General features: G+C 41.1%; 1 protein-coding gene across 1 annotated transcript in view; it reads left to right on the top strand.

Annotated features, from left to right (window-relative positions):
* IFNGR1 (interferon gamma receptor 1) overlaps positions 1–20,141 on the top strand; it is a 32,893-nt gene extending 12,752 nt beyond the window's left edge. The window contains exons 2-7 of the mRNA XM_062186823.1: positions 3,613–3,727; positions 10,105–10,271; positions 11,688–11,860; positions 13,144–13,324; positions 17,512–17,639; positions 19,015–20,141. Coding sequence (XP_062042807.1) covers positions 3,613–3,727; positions 10,105–10,271; positions 11,688–11,860; positions 13,144–13,324; positions 17,512–17,639; positions 19,015–19,581 — 1,331 coding nt within the window. The 3' untranslated portion in view covers positions 19,582–20,141. The remainder of the gene's footprint in view (positions 1–3,612; positions 3,728–10,104; positions 10,272–11,687; positions 11,861–13,143; positions 13,325–17,511; positions 17,640–19,014) is intronic.
* Positions 20,142–22,097: the final 1,956 nt, after the last annotated feature.

The following is a 22,097-nucleotide window of genomic DNA, read 5'->3' as shown; positions in this document are numbered from 1 at the left end:
GGTGTTGAAGCCTCCAGTATTTTTTTTTAATTGGTGTCTATGTCCCTCTATAGATCCATTCACATTTCTTTTAAATAGCCAGGCTTCCTGTAATTGAGTGCATATGCATTTATTATAGTCAGATCTTCCTGCTGAACTGATCTCTTAATCATTACGTAGTGCCCTTTGTCTCTTTCAACAAGTTTTGTGTTAAAGTCTATTTTGTCTGCTATTAGGATGGCAACACCTGCCCTTTTGTGCTTTCCATTAGCATGGAATATCTTTTTCTACCCTTTCACCATCAGTCTGCATGTATCTTTGTTGGTGAGATCTGTTTCCTGTAGGCATCAAATAGATGGATCTTGTTTTTTATTCCATTCAGCCAGTCTGTATCTTTCAACTGGAGAGTTGAGGCCATTTACATTCAAGGTGAGATTGATAAATGACAACTTGACCCTGCCGTTTTTCCATAAATATTCCTGTTGTTTACTTTGCATTTCTTTTGTACTTTTACTGGAGGATTTTCTGCCTTCACAGTCTTTTATAATCATGGTTATTTTCCTGTGTTTCTATGTGTAGCACATCCTTAAGCATCTTTTGTATTGGATGAGTGATGTCAAATTCTTTTAATTTCTGTTTGTTTTTGAAGGCCTTTATTTCATCTTCATTAATAAATGAGAGATTTGCAGGAACAGTATTCTGTGTTGACAGTTTTTTTTCCCTTAAGACTTAGACTATATCTTGCATTCTCTTCTAGCTTGTAGGGTTTCTGATGAGAAGTCAGCTGTGAGTCTAACTGGAGATCCTCTGAACATAATCTGGCACTTCTCTTGTGCACATTTTAGAAACTTTTCTTTTTGTTTTACTGTTGAAAGTTTGACTACAGTGTGTCATGGTTAAGATCTTTTCTGGTCCTGTCTCTTAGCAGTTCTATGTGCTTCCTCTGCTTGGATGTCTGCTCTTATTCTGGTAGCAAAATTATATTTATTTGCATGAGTGTTATTTTCTATTAATGTTGAATTGAATCCTAGGGTGGGAAGTGGTTTTTATTTCCACCTAAACTATGAACTGTGAACTTTTGGGGACTAGATTGTTACAGGAAATTGAAGTGCAAACATACCACAGTGGTATGCATACATACCACGGCTATGTATGGCTATAGGAACTCTATCAAAACCAGAAGAGAGGAGCCAGGGCTATCTGACAGGACCATGGCTTTGTAATTCACCTGCAAGGAAGATTCTCAGAGAACCAGAGGTAACAGGCACCAACAGCCATCAGAAGTGTTTTAGGAAACCTAAGTAGAAAAGTGTCTGGTTATTGCCCACAGAAAAGTCCAGTTAGTAACATGCAAAATATTTGAATCTAGGAGACACCCCCACCCCCAGCCAGCTTCATAATCTCAACCTTTATTGTGCAAATTATTCCACTACCTTGGTAAATAAAATGGAAGTTGGGTATTTTGGCAGTAATCAAATCTCATTTGGGGGATAATGAGATACACTGTATTGGTCTAAAATAGTCTTCCCCTCTAAATAAACATAGATAGATACAGAAACACACACCCCTTAAATTATGACTGTCAAAAACCAGATTTCTCAGCCTTGGCACTGTTGGCATTTGCAACTTAGCTATTTTCCGTTGTAGAGAATTGCCCTGTCTCCTGTAGGATATTTAGTAGGATCCCTGACTTCTGTGTTCTAGATGTCAGTCATACCAACCCCCTCCAGATTGTGAGAACTAGAAATGTCTGCATACATTGCCTAATGTACCCTTGCCAAGAACCACTGCCATAAAGGAGAAAAAAATTACTAGAAAAAAAATTTGTATATAGTGCATGTTATCTACATGGATGATTCTTGGTTCACATTCTACTTTGAAAAGATAATACATATGCTAAATAACCATAAACTAAAGCAACGTGCCAGTGTGCACTTGACAATTAGAACTTTAGTTTTTGGAAAAGTGTGGTAGTTGCCATCAACAGGAAGCCAGTATCTTACATATATGATGTTAATACAATCAGGAAAGTACCCGGGATTTTTAATGTCCAACTCAAGAAGTATTTTTCTCACTAAAGCAGTCCACTTGTTAGAAACCTGCAATCATTTTTATCATCCAAGGAGCATGAAAAAAATACGTAAAATTCTGGTGCTCTCACGATGATTGAGGATGATGATAAGTTATGTTTAGAAACTACTATGCTTGGCTACATTGCCAGTTATTTATTTGTTTTTACATCAGTAAATCATATTTAATAAAATTTTCCAGCTTGGTAGCGTTGAATGACCTTAAATTTGGGGTCCTATGACTAACTCTGTCCACACCTTCTTGTTAATGAAGAAGTGAAGGGAAGGGGTGAGATGTATGTGTTCAGTTTTGCAAGAAGTGGTGGGCGAACAGAGGGAAATGGCTGCTTTTGATAAGTAGATTATAGTTTTGTTATTGTCTGATTAAAGATGTTAAAATGACTTCTACCTCTTCCCTAGTGAGTCTTCTAAGTTTAATCAACAATGATTTTCCAAAATAGTTTATAAGAACAAAGACAGGAAAGATGTTTTATAAAAAGCCCTATAATATCTCAAAGAGCAAAATTTTGACACAACTGAAATGGTCAAAGGCTCTTGCAGTCAATCTTTAGACATTTATTCTTGTGCTATCAGCAGGGCCTTCAAGATGTAATAGTACTAGATATAGGGTTGAGAGCCTGTTGATATTTAAGAATGAGACTGGCCCATCCTTGTCATAGCCAGTTCTTTAGGCATTGGATATAGTATGTGGCATCAAATATGAAAGATTGTAGTGATTAAGTGAATTGAGAATTGTTATTACAATAAGTAATGCATTTATTTATAAAAACTTCTAAAAGATTCTGGAAATTCATTGCATCCGGTTGAGCATTCTTAATCAAGAAGTAAGAAATCTGAAATGCTCAGAAAACTGAAACTTCTTGAGCAACAGTTCAAAAAGTTTCAGATTTCAAATTTTCAGATTAGGAATACTCAGCTATGCCCAAATATTTCAGTGCATAAGCATTTCAAATAAAGGAATGTAACATGCATTTATTTCTCTTATATCACAATGATGTTTCTATAATTTAAAATGAATCAACACATTTTTTTTTTTTGACAGGCAGAGTGGACAGTGAGAGAGAGAGACAGAGAGAAAGGTCTTCCTTTGCTGTTGGTTCACGCTCCTTGGCTGCCACGGCTGGCGCGCTGTGGCCAGCACACCACGCTGATCCAATGGCAGGAGCCAGGTGCTTCTCCTGGTCTCCCATGGGGTGCAGGGCCCAAGCACTTGGGCCATCCTCCACTGCAGTCCCTGACCACAGCAGAGAGCTGGCCTGGAAGAGGGGCAACCGGGACAGAATCCGGAGCCCTGACCGGGACTAGAACCCGGTGTGCTGGCGCCACAAGGCGGAGGATTAGCCTGTTGAGCCACGGCGCCGGCTCAACACATTTCAATATATTTTCAATAAAATAATTTTCTAGGAATCCATTATTAATTTAAATAATATTAGCATGAATTCCACATTTCTTCACATACACAAACTTGACTAAAATAGCATCTTACAATAAGGCTTTGTATGTTAATAGTTTCTTACCATTTTGCTTTTTGAATCTCTTGCAGTGCCTATGCCAACCAGTGTTACAGTTAAGTCCTATAACTTGAACCCAGTCCTGTATTGGGAGTACCAGAACATGACAAAGACCCCTGTTTTTACTGTGCAAGTGAAGACCTATGAGTAAGTGTTGCTTTTTTATGCCTCTGCTTCTATCTGAGCCCTTACCTATTCTGTCAACTCTTTGTGGTCCTTCCATCATCCTTCCCTCCCATGTGGCAGAACTTCCTGAACTACTTACAGAATTCCAGATTGGTAAAGTTGTAATTACATCTTGCACAATACTCCCTGCCTCCTATTTCTTCTTCCTGTCAAAATCCAAGTAAAGAAGCACCACTAACTTGTGAAATTTTAAAGCATGATAAACAAAGCTGATAGTCAAGATGTCATCTTCCTCTAGTGAGTGTGTAGGAGAGTGTGTGTGTGGGTGTATGTTTTTTAGTAGAAAGCTATAAAATTCAAACAAAAAATTTTTAAAACTGTTAGGAGTCTTTGAAATATGTTTGATTCTATAATTAAGTAATATTTCTCCTAATGTAATCTAGAGTTGTTTAGAAAGCAGTTTTAAAAACAGATATGATTTGTAGAAGACCTATATTTTGAATTGAACACCTTCATTGTAAAGGAGTTTGTATTTCAGTTGACCTTTGAACAACACAGGTTAGAACTGCATGATTCTGCCAATACATGGACTTTTTTCAACAATTTGAAAAACCTCCTAGAGGAACCATGTAGCCTAGAAATGTTGAAAAACTTAGGAAAAGGTGAGGTATGTCATAAGTGCATCAAATATAGTCTGCTTTATAATTTACTACCATGAAATATGCACAAGTCTATTAAAAAAGCTAAAATTTACCAAAATTTTCACATGTACTTTCTTTTTTTTTATTAAACTTTTATTTAATGAATATAAATTTCCAAAGTACGGCTTATGGGTTACAATGGCTTCCCCCCTCCCATAACTTCCCTCCCACCCGCAACCCTCCCCTTTCCCGCTCCCTCTCCCCTTGCAATCACATCAAGATTCATTTTCAGTTTTCTTTATATACAGAAGATCAGTTTAGTATATATTAAGTAAAGATTTCAACAGTTTGCCCCTATATAACAACACAAAGTGAAAAAAATACTGTTGGAGTACTAGTTATAGCATTAAATAACGTTGTATAGCACATTAAAGACAGAGATCCTACATAATATTTTTTTTAAATATTAATTAATTTTCTATGCCATTTCCAATTTAACACCAGGTTTTTTTTTTTCATTTCCAATTATCTTTATATACAGAAGATCGATTCAGTATATAATTAGTAAAGATCTCATCAGTTTGTACCCACACAGAAACACAAAGTGTAAAAATACTGTTTCAGTACTAGTTATAGCATCACTGCACATTAGACAACACATTAAGGATGGATCCCACATGGGATGTAAGTACACAGTGACTCCTATTGCTGACTTAACAATTTGACACTCCTGTTCATGGCGTCAGTAATCTCCCTAGGCACTAGTCATGAGTTGCCATGGCTATGGAAGCCTTTAGAGTTCGCTGACTTTGATCTTATTCCGATAGGGTCATAGTCAAAGTGGAAGTTCTCTCCTCCCTTCAGAGAAAGGTACCTCCTTCTTTGATGGCCCCGTTCTTTCCACTGGGATCTCACTCGCAGAGATCTTTCCTTTAGGTCGTCTTCTTTTTTTTCTTTTCCATGGTATCTTGGCTTTCCATGCCTACAATACTCTCATGGGCTCTTCAGCCAGATCCGAATGCCTTAAGGGCTGATTCTGAGAACAGAGTGTAGTTTAGGACATCTGCCATTCTATGAGTCTGCTGTGTATCCCGCTTCCCATGTTGGATCCTTCTCTCCTTTTTGATTCTATCAGTTAGTATTAGCAGACACTTGTCTTGTTTGTGTGATCCCTTTGACTCTTAGACCTATCAGAGCCATCAATTGTGAACTGAAATTGATCACTTGGACTAGTGAGATGGCATTGGTACATGCCACCTTGATGGGATTGTATTGGAATCCCCTGGCACATTTCTAACTCCACCATTTGGGGCAAGTCCAATTGAGCATGTCCCAAATTGTACATCTCCTCCCTCTCTTTTTCCACTTTTATATTTAACAGGGATCACTTTTCAGTTAACATTTAAACACCTAAGAATAATTGTGTGTTAATTACAGAGTTCAACCACTAGTACTAGAACAACAACAACAACAACAAATACTAAAAAGGATAAAGTATTACATTGTACATCTAGAGTCAGGACAAGAGCTGATCAGGTCATTGTTTCTTATAGTGTCCACTTCACTTCAACAGGTTTCCCCTTTGGTGCTCAGTTGTCACCGATCAGGGAAAACAAATGATATTTGTCTCTTTGGCACTGCTTAATTCACTCAGCATGATGTTTTCCAGATTCCTCCATCTTGTTGCAAATGACTGGATTTCATTGTTTCTTACTGCTGTATAGTATTCTATGGAGTACATGTCCCATAATTTCTTTATCCAGTCTACTGTTGATGGGCATTTGGGTTGGTTCCAGGTCTTAGCTATTGTGAATTGAGCTGCAATAAACATTAATGTGCAGATGGCTTTTTTATTAGCCAAATTAATTTCCTTTGGGTAAATTCCAAGGAGTGGGATGGCTGGGTTGTATGGTAGGGTTATGTTCAGGTTTCTGAGGAATCTCCAGACTGACTTCCATAGTGGCTTAACCAGTTTGCATTCCCACCAACAGTGGGTTAGTGTCCCTTTTTCCCCACATCCTCTCCAGCATCTGTTGTTGGTAGATTTCTGCATGTGAGCCATTCTCACCAGGGTGAGGTGAAACCTCATTGTGGTTTTGATTTGCATTTCTCTGATGGCTAGTGATCTTGAACATTTTTTCATGTGTCTGTTGGCCATTTGGATTTCCTCTTTTGAAAAATGTCTATTGAGGTCCTTGGCCCATCTCTTAAGTGGGTTGTTTGTTTTGTTGTTGTGGATTTTCTTGATTTCTTTGTAGATTCTGGTTATCAACCCTTTATCTGTAGTATATTTTGCAAATATTTTTTCCCATTCTGTTGGTTGCCTCTTCATTTTCCTGACTGTTTCTTTTGAAGTACAGAAACTTCTCAATTTGATGCAATCCCAAATGTTAATTTTGGTTTTGACTGCCTGTGCTTCTGGGGTCTTTTCCAAGAAGTCTTTGCCTGTGCCTATATCTTGCAGGGTTTATCCAATGCTCTCTAATAATTTGATGGTTTCGGGTCGTAGATTTAAGTCTTTAATCCATGTTGAGTGAATTTTTGTGTAAGGTGAAATGTAGGGGTCTTGCTTCAAGCTTCTGCACGTGGAAATCCAATTTTCCCAGCACCATTTATTGAATAGACTGTCCTTATTCCAGGGATTAGTTTTGGATCTTTGATCAAATGTAAGTTGGCTGTAGATGTTTGGATTGATTTCTGGTGTTTCTATTCTGTTCCATTGGTCTATCCATCTGTTTCTGTACCAGTACCATGCTGTTTTGATAACAACTGCCCTGTAGTATGTCCTGAAATCTGGTATTGTGATGCCTCCGGCTTTGTCTTTGTTGTACAAGATTGCTTTGGCTATTCGAGGTCTTCTGTGTCTCCATATGAATTTCAGCATAATTTTTTCCAGATCTGAGAAGAATGTCTTTTGTATCTTGATTGGCATTGCATTGAATGTATAAATTGCTTTTGGGAGAATAGACATTTTGATGATATTGATTCTTCCAATCCATGAGCATGGAAGGTTTTCCATTTTTTGGTATCCTCTTCTATTTCTTTCTCTAAGGTTTTGTAGTTTTCATCGTAGAGATCTTTAACGTCCTTGGTTAAGTTTATTCCAAGGTATTTGATTGTTTTTGTAGCTATTGTGAATGGGATTGATTTTAGAAGTTCTTCCTCAGCTGTGGCATTGCCTGTGTATACAAAGGCTGTTGATTTTTGTGCATTGATTTTATATCCTGCTACTTTGCCAAACTCTTCGATGAGTTCCAGTAGTCTCAGTAGAGTTCTTTGGGTCCCCCAAATAAAGAATCATATCATCTGCAAAGAGGGATAGTTTGAGTTCTTCCTTCCTAATTTGTATTCCTTTAATTTCTTTTTCTTGCCTAATAGCTCTGGCTAAAACTTCCAGAACTATATTGAATAGCAGTGGTGAGAGTGGGCATCCCTGTCTGGTACCAGATCTCAGCGGAAATGCTTCCAACTTTTCCCTATTCAATAGGATGTTGGCCGTGGGCTTTTCATAGATTGCTTTGATTGTATTGAGGAATGTTCCTTCCATACCCAGTTTGCTTAGAGTTTTCATCATGAAAGGGTGTTGTATTTTATCAAATGCTTTCTCTGCGTCTATTGAGAGAATCATATGGTTTTTCTTCTGCAGTCTGTTAATGTAGTGTATTACATTGATTGTTTTGCGAACGTTGAACCATCCCTGCATACCAGGGATAAATCCCACTTGGTTTGGGTGGATGATCTTTCTGATGTGTTGTTTCATTCTATTGGCCAGAATTTTATTTAGTATTTTTGCATCTATGTTCATCAGGGATATTGGTCTGTAATTCTCTTTGAATGCTGCATCTTTTTCCAGCTTAGGAATTAAGGTGATGCTGGCTTCATAGAAAGAATTTGGGAGGATTCCCTCTTTTTCGATTGTTCTGAATAGCTTGAGAAGAATTGGAGTTAGTTCTTCTCTAAATGTCTGGTAGAACTCAGCAGCGAATCCATCTGGTCCTGGGCTTTTCTTTGTTGGGAGGGCCTTTATTACTGTTTCAATTTCTGTGTCAGTTATGGGTCTGTTTAGGTTTTCTATGTCTTCCTGGCTCAATTTAGGTAGGTTGTATGTGTCCAAGAATCTGTCCATTTCTGATAGATTTCCCTGTTTGCTGGCATACAAGTCCTTGTAGTAATTTCTGATGATTCTTTTTATTTCTGTGGTGTCTGTTGTTACGTTTCCATTTTCATCTCTGATCCTATTGATTTTGGTTTTTTCTCTTCTTTTTTTAGTTATTTGGGCCAATGGGGTGTCAATTTTGTTTATTTTTTCAAAAAACCAGCTCCTTGTTTGGCTGATTTTTTGTATTTTTTTTTTTTTGGATTCAATCCTGTTGATTTCTTCTTTGGTTTTAATTATTTCTCTTCTCCTACTGGGTTTGGGTTTGGTTTGCTGCAGATTTTCTAGATCCTTGAGATGACTTGAAAGCTCATCTATTTGGTGCCTTTCCAATTTCTTGATGTAGGCACCTATTGATATAAACTTTCCTCTTAACACTGCTTTTGTTGTATCCCATAGGTTTTGGTATGTTGTGCTTTTATCCTCATTTACTTCCAGAAAATTTCTGATTTCTCTTTTAATTTCTTCTATGACCCATTGTTCATTCAGGAGCATGTTGTTCAATCTCCATGTGTTTGCATGTGCTCTAGGGATTCCCGAGTTGCTAATTTCCAATTTCATTCCTTTGTGGTCTGAGAAGCTGCATGGTATGATTCTAATTCTTTTGAATTTGCTGAGACTTGCTTTTCACATGTGCTTTCTAGCCCACACATGGTGCCCTTAACAGTCAAGAGAAATGTGAACACACATGGAGATGCAGTATTATATGGGAACTATATAACATTACCTTATGGTTTACTGTACTGCTGTCATAATTTCATTGCCACTTCTTATTGCTATTGTGGTGAGCTCTAGCACTCTGAGTAGCTGCCTAAAACACTATATAGCACTCATTCTCTGAGTAGTTCATCTCTCTAAATTGTATATCTTGGTAAAAAGTGACCTCTCATGGTTTCACATTTTTTTAACCATTGTAAAGTATATATAACACAGAATATCTGGGGTTTTTTTTTAAAGACTTATTTATTTATTTGAAAGTCAGAGTTACAAAGAGGCGGAAGCAGGGGAGTGGGGGTCTTCCATCTGCTGGTTCACTCCCCAGATGGCCACAGTGGCTGGAGCTGTGCTATCTGAAGCCGGGAGCCAGGAGTTTCTTCCAGGTCTCCCACATGGGCACAGAGGCCCAAGGACTTGGGCCATCTTCTACTGCTTTCCCAGGCCATAGCAGAGAGCTAGATCGGAAGTGGAGCAGCCAAGACTCAAACTGGTGCCCATATGGGATGCTGACACTGCAGGTTGTAGCTTTACCCACTAAGCCACAGTACCGGCCCCCAGAATATATGTTTACCAACTATTTATGCTCTTGGTAAGGCTTCTAGTTGACAGTAACCTATTAGTACTTAAGTTTTGGGGGGAATCCAGATTATGCTCAGATTTTCCACTGGTGGCATCTGATGGCCATAACCCCCAAGTTGCTAAAGATCATCTATACTTCTAACCAAAGAGCAGGGACTTCCTACTTTGTGTGAACTTCTCCATCCTGTTCTTATTCAGCTCTTTATACCAGCTCCATGCTCTGAATGATGAACAAAGCACAGACAGAAGGTTCAAGTTTGTACAATAATAAAAGCTACTATTGCGTGTATTCCTTTCTGTTTTAGGAGTGCAGTGTGGCTTGATGCATGCGTTAATACCTCTCATCACTACTGTAATATTTTTCACCAAGTTGATGATCCATCAAGTCCTCTGTGGACCAGAGTTAAAGCTAGGGTTGGACAAAGGGAATCCATGTATGCAGAGTCAAAGGAATTCACTTTATGTAAGCAAGGTAAGTAGAATGTATACACATGCAAATTTGAAATTTGAAAGCACTTGTACATGTCCTAGGTATATTTTTGCTTTTGTTCATACTTACCAAAGATGATCACAAAGCCACGGAAACATCTGGAGGAATTTAGACCATCAGTATCTTCCCTGTCTTCCAGGCCCCACAGAATAGGGTTAAGAGGCAGCAATTGCCTTGCCCCTTGTAAAGCATTACATGGCCCCTGCGTGCAAGTCCGGATCAGCGTTGTCCAGCTGGCCTCTGCACCACCCTTTCATGTACAATTTTCTCTGTCATTCCTTTCCTTTTTTTTTTTTTTTATTTGACAGGTAGAGTTAGACAGTGAGAGAGAGAGAGAGACAGAGAGAAAGGGCTTCCTGCCGTTGGTTCACCCCCCAAATGGCCACTACGGCCGGCACTGTGCCAGTCTGAAGCCAGGAGCCAGGTGCTTCCTCCTGGTCTCCCATGCAGGTGCAGGAGCCCAAGCACTTGGGCCATCCTCCACTGCCCTCCTGGGCCACAGCCTCTCTCTCCCGGATAAAAGAAAGCTCAGGCACTCGACAGCTCCTGAGTGGTCTAGTGCTGGGACCTTTCCTCCAGCTCCACGCCATTCCTCGGTCAGCTTCCCTGCGTTGTTCTTTCATCCGCCGCCCTGCCAGTGCCACCCCGGCTTTTCAGAGTGTGCTGGCTCGGTCTTCCACAGGCCCTTCCTCTCCTTACCCTTCACCAATGGCTAGTCTGCAGACTCCATGCCTTTGTCGTCTCATAAGCACATCAGCTCTTGTCATTTTTCTCCCACAGAGATTTATCAAGGGCCTGCTGTGTGCCAGAAAGCATGCTAGGCCCTGAGGATGCACAGGAGCGGCGCAGTACATACGTGAGAAATAAATGGTTCAGTGACGCAGCCCCAAACATCAAAACATAAAAAAAAAATTGTCAGATACATTAACATCTAGCACTGGTTTTCACAGTAAAAGTTGCGTTTAGTAAACTTTTATAGAAATTTTAGTTAGGGAGGATAACCGAATGCCTTTTTGGAGACTTTTTTTAATATAGAAACCAGGCTTCTTAATCTACAGAAACAGGGATAAAGGAAAAATTTACTTGATGGAGCTCCTACTATATCAAGCCCCTGACTTTTATGACCAGTTGTTTTCCTATAGAACTAGAAATGAAATTAAACTTCTAAAGAAGAGCTAAGATGAGAGTGTTTCTGGCCTGAGGTCCGCTACAGTTTTCTTTACTAAGGATACTTAAAATACCTTCTAGATCTTTGTGGAGAGTGGCTTAAATGTAGTCCTGCTTTTGAACAACCGAAATGAAAAATCAGTAGTTTGAGTCACTGACTTTGATTCTCCTATGAAATGTTCTCTGAAGTTCCCAGGTCAGCATTAATGATACCACCCCTCCTTCCCCCAGGAAAGATTGGAGCACCTGCACTCAACGTTAGGAAGGTGGACAACAAAATTGCTATTAATATATTTCACCCTCTAATTGTTATCAATGGAGAAACGCTGGGAGCCATGTATGATGAGGACAGTGCCTGCTATGCATTTGAGTACCATGTGTATATAAGAGTGAAGGGCAGTGAGGTATGTGCTTCTCTTTCATTTTTTCCAAAATGAAAATTAGCCTGCAGCTAGCTTAAGTCATTTCTGAAAATTCAGGCACACGTACATTTTGGTCAGAGAAAAGTATGTTGGAATGTCATTAGAAGGCTCTGGTGTGGAATGAGTCACTCTGAGTGTGCAGTTTTTCCTGGCCTCATTTAGCACATAGCCATAATGCAGGATTGTACCCTGTGTGCCTCCATTTCTCCACTGCTGAGATGAGGCTATTTGAATTTTCTTCTTCTTCACTGGTGGTGATGTAAAATAACAGACAGCTGTAATTTGAATAAATATTTTTGAAAGAAAAAGACAATTCTACAGCCGTGGGGATAGAATGACATTACTCCGGCACTGGTGATGAGAGCTATTCTGTTCCATCAATTCTCCATGGCATTGCCGCTCATTTATTTAACAGATACTTATCAGGCACCTACGTGTGCCTCCTGGGCACCGGGAGGACAGCAGGGAGTGACACAGACAAGATGAGCAGCAGGGAAGGGGCTGGGCAGTGCAGGTGGGGGCGTTAACTGGAGATGTGGCTGCAGGAGGTCTGGAAGTGAGCCCCGTGGACATAGGTGAGAAGGGCGTTTTCGGCCCAGCACCGCAGCAGAGACCCTGGAGGATGGAAGCCCACCTGGGAGGGGTGGAGCAGGGAGGCCAGTGGGCTGGGCGGCGAGCAGTGAGGGCAGGGGGCTGGCGCACTGGGGAAGGTCTCTGCAGGCTTGGGAGGTTTTCATTTAATTCCCAGGGAGATGTGGCTCCTCTGGAAAGAGGTGAGCAGCAGAGTGGCGTCTGGGTTAAACCGTAGAGTATCACTCTGGTTGCTAGCAGGGTCGTCCTCGAGTACAAAGCAGCTCATGTTACTCCACTGCTTCCAATCGGCTCACGAATCTTCTTTGGCTGCAGAATAACATCTAACTCCCCTTCCGTGGCATGGCCTGGGAGACCCAGATCTGGCCTCCTGGGTCCACAACAGCCATTGTCTCCGGATGAAGGAAATTTGTTTGTTTAACAGCTAGCAGTGAATATCCCTGCTCCTCAAGGTTTTAAACTTCACGCTCCCGGCAAGGAAGATTTTGATGGATACACATCATCATGCCGTGTTGAACCTCTTGTCTGATGGCAAAGCTGTTTTCAGTCATGTTCAGTATTCATCATCCGTGTTTTCTTTAGGTGTTTGACCAGGATAAATCTGGTGTGTTTTTTTTTGCTGATTGAAAGAAGCTATGCATTTTCATTGCCTTTTTTTCTTTTTTTCCTTATAGAACACAGATAAAAAACAAGTAAGCGACCCCTGCGATGAGACCCAGTGTGAGTTAAGTATTCCAGTGTCCTCGCTGAACACCGAGTATTGCATTTCAGCAGAAGGCGTCTCAGGCAGGTGGCAGGTTACGACGGAGAAGTCTAAAGAAGTCTGTATTGCCATTTTCAATCATAGTATAAAAGGTAAGTTCTTGCCATTTAAAAAAATATGCGGAGAATGACAGCTGAAATGGAGTAATGTGGAAAAGAGACAAATTTATCTGCAATTTCAATACATTCCTTTCTAAAATATTCAGAAGTTCCACTCCTCAGAGATGTTCAACATTAAAAATAGAATAGTTTCTGGAGCTGGTGCTGTGGCACAGTGAGCTAAGCCTCCACCTGCAGTGCTGGCATCCCAAATGGGCACCGTTTCATGTCCCAGTTGCTTCACTTCCAATCCAACTTCCTGCTAATGGCCTGGGAAAGCAGTAGAAGATGGCCCAAGTGGTTGGGCCCCTGCACCGTGTGGGAGATTTGGAAGAAGCTCCTGGCTCCCAGCTTCCAGTCGGCTCATCTATGGCCGTTGCAGCCATTTGGGGAGTGAAACAGCAAATGGAAGACCTTTCTCTCTGTTTCTTCCTCAACCTGTCTGTAGCTCTACCTCTCAAATAAATAAATAAATCTATTTTTTTAAAAAAGAACAGTTTCTCAGGCATTAAAAAATCCAAAACAACCAATAAAGAAAATTCTATGATAGACTTTTGACCCAGGAAAGAAAACAATGTGACAGACACATAAAACTGTATGCGTAATTTCAGGATTATGAGTAGCCAGAATTCAGTTTGTCACATCAACATTGCAAAATATTATGAATCCTGTTCACAAAAACCAGAAATTAATATCCAGGAATAAATATAGAACAGTTTGAATACTGAATTACAGGTCACTTTTATAACATTTTAAATCATTTATTGTATCATCTTTCTTTGTGGGAGGATACATTTCTCTCTTTTTTTTTTTTTTTTTTTTAATTCGACAGGTAGAGTTATAGACAGTGAGAGAGAGACAGAGAGAAAGGTCTTCCTTCTGTTGGTTCACTCCCCAAATGGCCACTACGGCCGGCACTCATGCAGGTGCAGGTGCCCAAGCACTTGGGCCATCCTCTACTGCCCTCCCAGGCCACAGCAGAGAGCTGGACTGGAAGAGGAGCAACTGGGACTAGAACCCAGCGCCCGTATGGGATGCCAGCACTGCAGGCAGAGGATTAACCAAGTGAGCCACAGCGCGCCGGCCCCGGGAGGATACATTTAATAGACCTTTAGAGCTGGCATTCTCAAGTGGGTAGGTACCTTTAAAAAGACTTTGGACTTTTCTTGCAATGATTGAAATGTTTGAAAGTTTAGATGTTTAATATAAACAATTTGAAATGTAAAAAAGAAAAAAAAATTATGTGTATTTCCACTATCCAAAAAAAACCCAAAATAAATTAATAACCCATTGTGCAAAGTTTATTGGATTTGTTTGTTTTCTTTTTATTTGAAATACAGAAAGAAACACAGAGAGAGAGAGAGAGAGATCTTCCATCTGTCTGGTGGTTTTACTCCCCAAATACCTACAACATCCTGGACTGAGCCAAGGCCACCCCAAGAGCCTTGAACTCAGTCCAGGTCTCCCACATGGGTGGCAGGGACACAAATACTTAAGCCATTATCTACTGCCTCCCAAAATGTATATTAGCTGGAAGCTGGATCAGAAGCAAAGTAGCCAGGACTTGAACCAGCCTCTCCCAGATGGGGTTCAGGCAGCCCAAGCAGCACCTTAAACACCATGCCAGGCACCTACCTGTGGTGTGTTGTTTCCATACTGCTTCTCCTTAGTTTTGCTATATAACCATGGTCCTAATGTTATATGTATGTAATTTTGTGTAGTGCTGTAAGAGTATATTATAAAAATCTTCCCATTGATTTCACATGCTCACCTAGACTATTTCAATATGTAAATTGTATTATTTTTATTGAATGTTCCCCAACTTTTAGACTTTAGAGATTATTTATAGGTTTTCACAATGATAAATCATGCTTTGGTGACTTTGTATATTGTTAAGATGTTTGTTGAATGTTTTTCCAAGGCTAAAAGATATACTGAAATTTTATAATACACATTACTTTTTTTTTTTGGACAGGCAGAATTAGACAGTGAGAGAGAGAGACAGAGACAAAGGTCTTCCTTCCATTGGTTCATTCCCCAAATGGCCGCTATGGCCATTCCGAAGCCAGGAGCCAGGTGCTTCCTCCTGGTCTCCCATGCAGGTGCAGGGCCCAAGCACTTGGGCCATCCTCCACTGCCTTCCTGGGCCACAGCAGAGAGCTGGACTGGAAGAGGAGCAACCGGGACAGAATCCGGCGTCCCAACCAGGACTAGAACCCCGGGGTGCCAGCGCCACAGGCAGAGGATTAGCCTAGTGTGCTGCGGCTCTGGCCCACATTACTTTTTGAAGACAGAAATCTATTCTGAGAAATCTGGCCAAACATATAAAATTTGACACTAATAACTTTTCAGCCATTATATGAAGGTTTCAAATAGCAGGGACAGTGCTGTGGCACAGTGCGTTAAGGCACTGCCTGCAATGCCAGCATCACATAAAGGTGCCAGTTAGAGACCCAACTGCTCCACTTCTGATCCAGCTCCCTGCTAATGCACCTTGGAAAGCAGTGGAGGATGGCTCAATTGCTTGGGCCCCTACATATTTGTGGAGGACCTGGAAGAAGCTCCTGGCTCCTGGCTTCCTCCTGGCCCCTCTGCAGCCATTTCAGTCACTTAGGGAGTGAACCAGTGGATGGAGAAGCCTCTCTTTGTCTCTCTCTCTCTCTCTCTCTCTCTCTCTCTCTCTCAGTCTCTGTCTCTATCTGTCTCTGTAGCTCTACCTTTCAAATAAATAACTAAATATTTTTAAAAACCAAATAATTTTTTAAGATAATACAGTCAATATTGTGCTTGTTTGAACTATGCTGCTTGACACATGAAATCCTACTTAATGTGCAAAATTAAAAATAATGTAAATGTCCTATATTTATTAAGTTTTAAACAGGGCTGTGTTATGGCCACTAGGTGGCACCACCATGGCTGGGTGACAGCACTCCCTGCCTGCTGTCACTGTGCCTTATACCCTATACTTTCTTAACCTGTGGGACTTCGAATATTATTCTTCTGAGTTGTGTCATTTTATCTTTTACTGTTGTAAGGATTAAGTCTTTTTCATGTCCTATAATAAGCGTGAAATAAGCATTCATTAAGTAGTAATATCTACAGGGCCTATCTCAAAAAAGTAACTTTGGAATAGGAATTAGAGAAATTAGAGACACTACAGTGCCATCAGGGAGGCCGAGTGCCCCAAGATGTGGAGTGCTATTAATCTGAAAGAGAACTGAGGAAGAAGTCAAAACACCGAAGATTGTGCTGTGAAAATAAAAAGCAGCATTAGGCAGAACACACAGTGGTGATTATAGAAGTGTGTGCTCTGACGTAAGTTTTCCCCATTTTACATTATTCTTGTTTCTCACTTGCAATCAAGGGGACTTTATTCCTGTCTCTGTGTGAGTGTGTGTGCACACGCGTGCACCTGTGCATCTTTATATAAGTATTTGTAATCTTGAAATAAATCAGCATAACTGAAAAATCTGATGAATGGGGCCAAGTTATTTTAGGAGTTATAAACATTGAATTTATTTTTAATGAGAGATTTTTAAAAATTTATTTATTCATTTAATGGAAAGGCAGAGTGATGGAGAAAGACAGTGAGAGATCTTCCATTCACTGGTTCACTCTCCCAGATGCCTCCAAGCCAAAGCCATGAGCCAAGAACTCCTGCAAGATCTCCTATGTGGGTGGCAGAAACTGGGGTACTTGAGCTGCCTTCCCAGGTACATTAGCAGGAAGCTGGATCAGAAGTGCAGAGTCAGAATTGGACCCAGGATTCCACTATAGAATATGGGTGTTCCAAGTGGCAGATTACCCCGCTGCACCACAATGCCCACCCCCGGAGAGGGAGATTTTTGAGTTCTTTTTTGCCTTCTTAACTCAGAGGAAAGCATAACCCTGGAAACACCCTATGTTTGAGGCTGTAAGGAAACTGTTATGAAAAGCCTGTTTTAACTATGTTGGGTTGGTCATGACAAACAGTCACAAGGAGTTATGGAACCACAGGGCTGGGGAGACTTGGAAGCCCTTCTAGGACAAATACCGGTTTCGTTTCATTTTGTTTTGTTTTCTCCTTCAGATTGCCTGCCTCCTGTCTCAGTGTGCAGCGAGTCTCAACACCACAAGTTTCTGATAGAAATAATAGCAGTGTTTCTTCTCAATTCCCATTTGTGGTTTTTCCCTTTCTGTAGATATTCTTTGGATTCCCATTGGGGCTGCTGTCCTGCTGTTTGTAGTAGTGATCCTGGTATTCGCATGCTACCGCGTTAAGAAGATCAATCCACTTAAGCGGACAAACATAACGTTACCCAAGTCCTTGGTAATGTGTTACAGTGGTTTTCTGTAGTTACCTGAGTATATTTTAAGTGTTAAGTTGAACCTTTGGGGGCAGGTCCTGAGATTTTGTTTTTAGAGTGAAATGATGGTCCGCAGCATTCCACCTGCCCTCAATCACTCCATCTACCACACATCCAAAACCACACGCTTTGTACTGTGCACCAGGGGACCGTCTCTGTTCTCAGGGCAAAAGCACAGACAAGGCTGGTGAGAAAAGATCAGTGTACAGGGGTACAGAGTGTGATGCGTGAACGATGGACATGGACACTTGCCGGAGCCAGTGAGCACGTGGTGGGGGTGGGGAGGGAGGTCGTGGCTTTTCCAGAGGTGATGGTGTTGGGGCAGGCTCAAGGGACAGCCAGGAGTTTGTTTGGGTGCTGAGGGACAGTGTATGCTGAGGCTCAGAGCCCATACAGTATGACTTTTGAAAATCTGCAAACACAGAAATGCTTTATTATGGTTGGAGGATAGAGGGGACAATGACCAAAAATGAGACTGACACAGGAGTCTGACATTTTAATGTCTGACATTTCAAAGATGACAGAACGATAATTATTTGAATCAAATATGGCAAGGATAGTATCTATGAGGTTCAAAGGGTGCAGTGAAATTTGCTGTAAAAGCATTGTCCATAAGTGGATGAGAACTGCCAACAGGTAACAAACGATTCACGTATGAATGGTAACAGTCAGCTTTGCTGGGAGTTGCACACGAAGCCACCTCACAGCATGCAGTTTTACACTCACTAGAGAAGGCAAACTCACGCTGTTAGTAGTGCCAGCAGGAGTATGGCTCGTGTGACCCGGTGTGAATGTAGCCTGGAGGAAGATGATCACACATGCGCACACAGTGTGACAGTGCCAGCCGGGCGCCGGCCCTTTGCCGTCCCTGCACTCTGGAAAGTTCATTCTGGGAAAGGCATTTTACGATGGTGTGAAATATCCAGCCCATTCTGTGACTAGTGAACACTGGAACACGTTAACATCTATTGAAGAAATTGTCAGCGTAAAGAAATAAGATGAGCCACCGAAAATGACAAAGATGTGGACAGATAATGAAAACAATGTATAAAAACAAGTAATTGTGCTTCCATTACAAATATAACATGCATCCACGGGCTAGGTCATATATGAAAAGCAACACCTGTTGGTAAGACACTGAATGACTCTTAAAAATCCTAAAACTTGGTTTTTAATCTTAATCTTGTTCTTTTCATTAAAAAAAAAAAAAAAAAAAAAAACAAAAAAAAAACAAAAAAAACAAGACTTGGCATTCAGAAATGTTACCCTAAATTTACTGCTGGGTGATCTGCTGAAGGTTAACAATTTATTCTCTCCCACTGATTTCTCTCCCCTTAGCTCTTTGTGGTCAGAAGCGCCACATCAGAGACGAAACCAGACTCAAAATACACATCGGTTGTCACCTCCTGCCAGCCATTGGTCCCGGAAGACGAGAAGGTGCTCTGTGAAGAGCAGCTGTCTCCAGAGGAAGGGCCGGGCCCGCACGGAGCAGACGGCCCAGGATCAGCCGGGCACACGGGAGACCTTGCTGAAGTGGTGGCTGTGGAGGAGATGGCTTCGGATGTGGCCCCTGCCAGGCCCCTGACTCCACCAAACAGAGAGAATTCTCTCCATTCAGGTAGTGACCTGTCCGCAGCCGACAGCGTCGCCTTGAACTCGTATCACTCCAGAAATGCCTCTGACAGTGGCCTTGTGGGGTCAGGAAGTCTGTCAGACTCAGAGTTCCCCGCAAATCATAAAACTGAAATAAAGCCGCAAGGACAAGGGGCCCTACCGCTGAGAAATGGCCCGAGCTCCTTTGGCTACGACAAACCGCATGTGATGGTGGACCTGCTTGTGGGAGAGCATCCTAAGGAGGCCTTGATTGGTTACAGACTCACAACAGATGCCAAAGAATCCTCGTAAGATCCGTGAAGACACACCAGCTCCGAAGGACCTGGCTTTCCTGGACAGTGTCTCTGCTTCGATTTCTTGACAAAAAAAAAAAAAAAAAAATTATGAACTCAGAAACTGTATCTTAGTCCTTGTTAACCAAACGGCCTGTTTGGCTTTGGAGAAATATGTAAGCACTTTGTTGTACACTGTCCCATATGGTCTGCAAACTACAGACGCTGTTTAGAAAAATCAGCACTATTGCTTCCAAGCCTTCCTCCCTAGATGAGTTAGCACTAACCATGAACGTGCTCCAGGGCCCCTGTGCCCCTGTGCCCTTGGAGGTCACGTCCCAGGGTCCTTTCTCACCGTGTGAAGAGACAGTGGGAGCTTTTGGTCTCTGTGCCTCGACATGGGATTTGGTTTTGTACATGTACATTTGTAGTATTTTCAGATGACTAATTTCAGAAGAAATCCTGAAAGCTTTTCAAAGCTGGGTTTCAAATGCAAACTAATAGAGGATGTAAAGAGGAACATGTATATATTTTTATGGAATGTCTAGAGATTGTTAAATAAAATATTCTAAAAACTTATTTTTGTGTTTGTTTACTTCACATTCAGGCAGTCTTTCAAAACTGACTAGAATAGTTTTTCTCCAATGTTTGTTTCCATGCCTTCATCCTATAGAATTATTTTCTCATGTGTTCATATCTAATCTTTGTGGATTCAGGAGTCTTTGAAATAAAGGTGGGGATCAGATACAAAGGAATGGATGGAGGAGTTTTTGTGGTTTTTTTTTTTTTTAAGATATATTTACTTATTTGGGAGGCAGAGTTATAGAGAGAGGGAGACACAGAGAGAGAGAGGTCTTCCATCCACTGGTTCACTCCCCAAGTGGCCACAACGGCTAGAGCTGGGATGATCCAAAGACAGGAACCAGGAGCTTCTTCTGGGTCCCACATGGATGCAGGAGCCTAAGCACTTGGGCCATCTTTCACTGCTTTCCCAGGCCATTAGCAGAGAGCTGGATTGGAAGAGGAGCAGCCAGGACTCAAACTGACACCCATATGAGATGCTGGTGCTGCAGGCAGTGGCTTAGCCTACTGCACTACAGTGCAGGTCCCTGGAGGAGTTTTGACAAGTGTGTGGTCTGAAAAGAGAATCCCAGTGAAAGGCAAGCCAAGAGTTAATAACTTTTACAATAGTTCTTGGAGTTATTAAGAGGATAGAAGGATTAGGATAGGACTCACGTGAATCCTACATGTGAGTTTCTAGGCAAAACAAATTTTAATATAATTTAATGAGTAAATTAGAAAATAAGCCATGAAAATGTATTTCTCCTTACTGAAGAATTTAAATGAAAATCAGGTGCCAATTTTATCTTACCATGGAAATAAAAAGCAGTGAACACTGACGTCATTTGCAGTGTAACTGGTGTACTCGTTTTGGAGGTATTTTTGGAGTTAACTTTTCAAGCCAACATACTAGTATGTATCACAGCCCATAAAGAACTTTCTCTTTGACAGAATACTCTCCCTTTTAATGAAAAGCATATGAGTTACAATAGGAAAAAAGTAAACATGAAAAGAATTGGAATGCCAAGGATAGGGTAGTAGCTGCTGCTACCCAAGAGGACTGTGCCAGAGTGTTCTGCCAGATGGGAACGAAGTACCCGTCCTGCCCAGCTAGCCCGCACTGACACCAGTCTTACTGGGAAGATGCCTCGATGCTTCCAGGTGCATTTCTGTATTCATCAGTCGCGGTGTGTGTGCTTTCCATATGAGGTAATTCTCCTTCCTCCGTGACTTGACTAATCCTGTCCTTTGTCCATTTCTTTCTGGGCTGCTTATGTCTTCCTGAATGTCCACAGTGACATGTTCATTTTATAATATCTTGCATTGAATGTTTAAGGTGTTTATTAAGTCGAGTTGTATTCATCATTTCCTTATGTTCTTAAAGAACATAGATACCAAGAAGATACCAATTTTCATCCACATTTTCTTCTGATATTTAGAGATTATGGTTTCATTTTACATTTAATGTTTTTCCTATCCAGATTTTTGTTCATATATGAATGAGGCAGGGATTCGTCTGTTATTTTTAGTTTCCTGTAGCCACCATAAAAAAAAATTACAACAAATGGATGACTTCAAACAACAGAACTGTATTCTGTCACCACTGGAGACCAGAAATCTGAAATCCTGATTTGGGTATGGCCAGATTCTATCTGAAAGCTCCAGGGGAGGGAACAAGTGCTTGCTTCCAGCTCCTGGGGTCGGCTGGTCGTCCTTGGCGTTCCTTGATTTGTAGCTGCATCCTTCTGGCCTCTGTTGTCACGTGGCTTTCTTCCCTGTTTTTCTTGGTGTCCAAGTCTCTATCAGGAAATGAGTCATTGGATGAGGGCCCACTCTAATCCAGTATGACCCCATCTTATTTAACTTGATCTCTGCAAAGACATTGCAATTGGCCATCTGTATATGCAGGTATCCCAGGGTTCAACCAACTGAAGATCAAAAATATTTGAAAAAAATTGCATCTGTGCTGAGCAT

This window comes from Lepus europaeus, chromosome 3 (assembly GCF_033115175.1).
Source record: "Lepus europaeus isolate LE1 chromosome 3, mLepTim1.pri, whole genome shotgun sequence".
Classification (NCBI taxonomy): domain Eukaryota; kingdom Metazoa; phylum Chordata; class Mammalia; order Lagomorpha; family Leporidae; genus Lepus; species Lepus europaeus.
The sequence above is the reverse complement of the archived record's forward strand: the minus strand, read 5'-3'. Positions and strand labels throughout refer to the sequence as shown.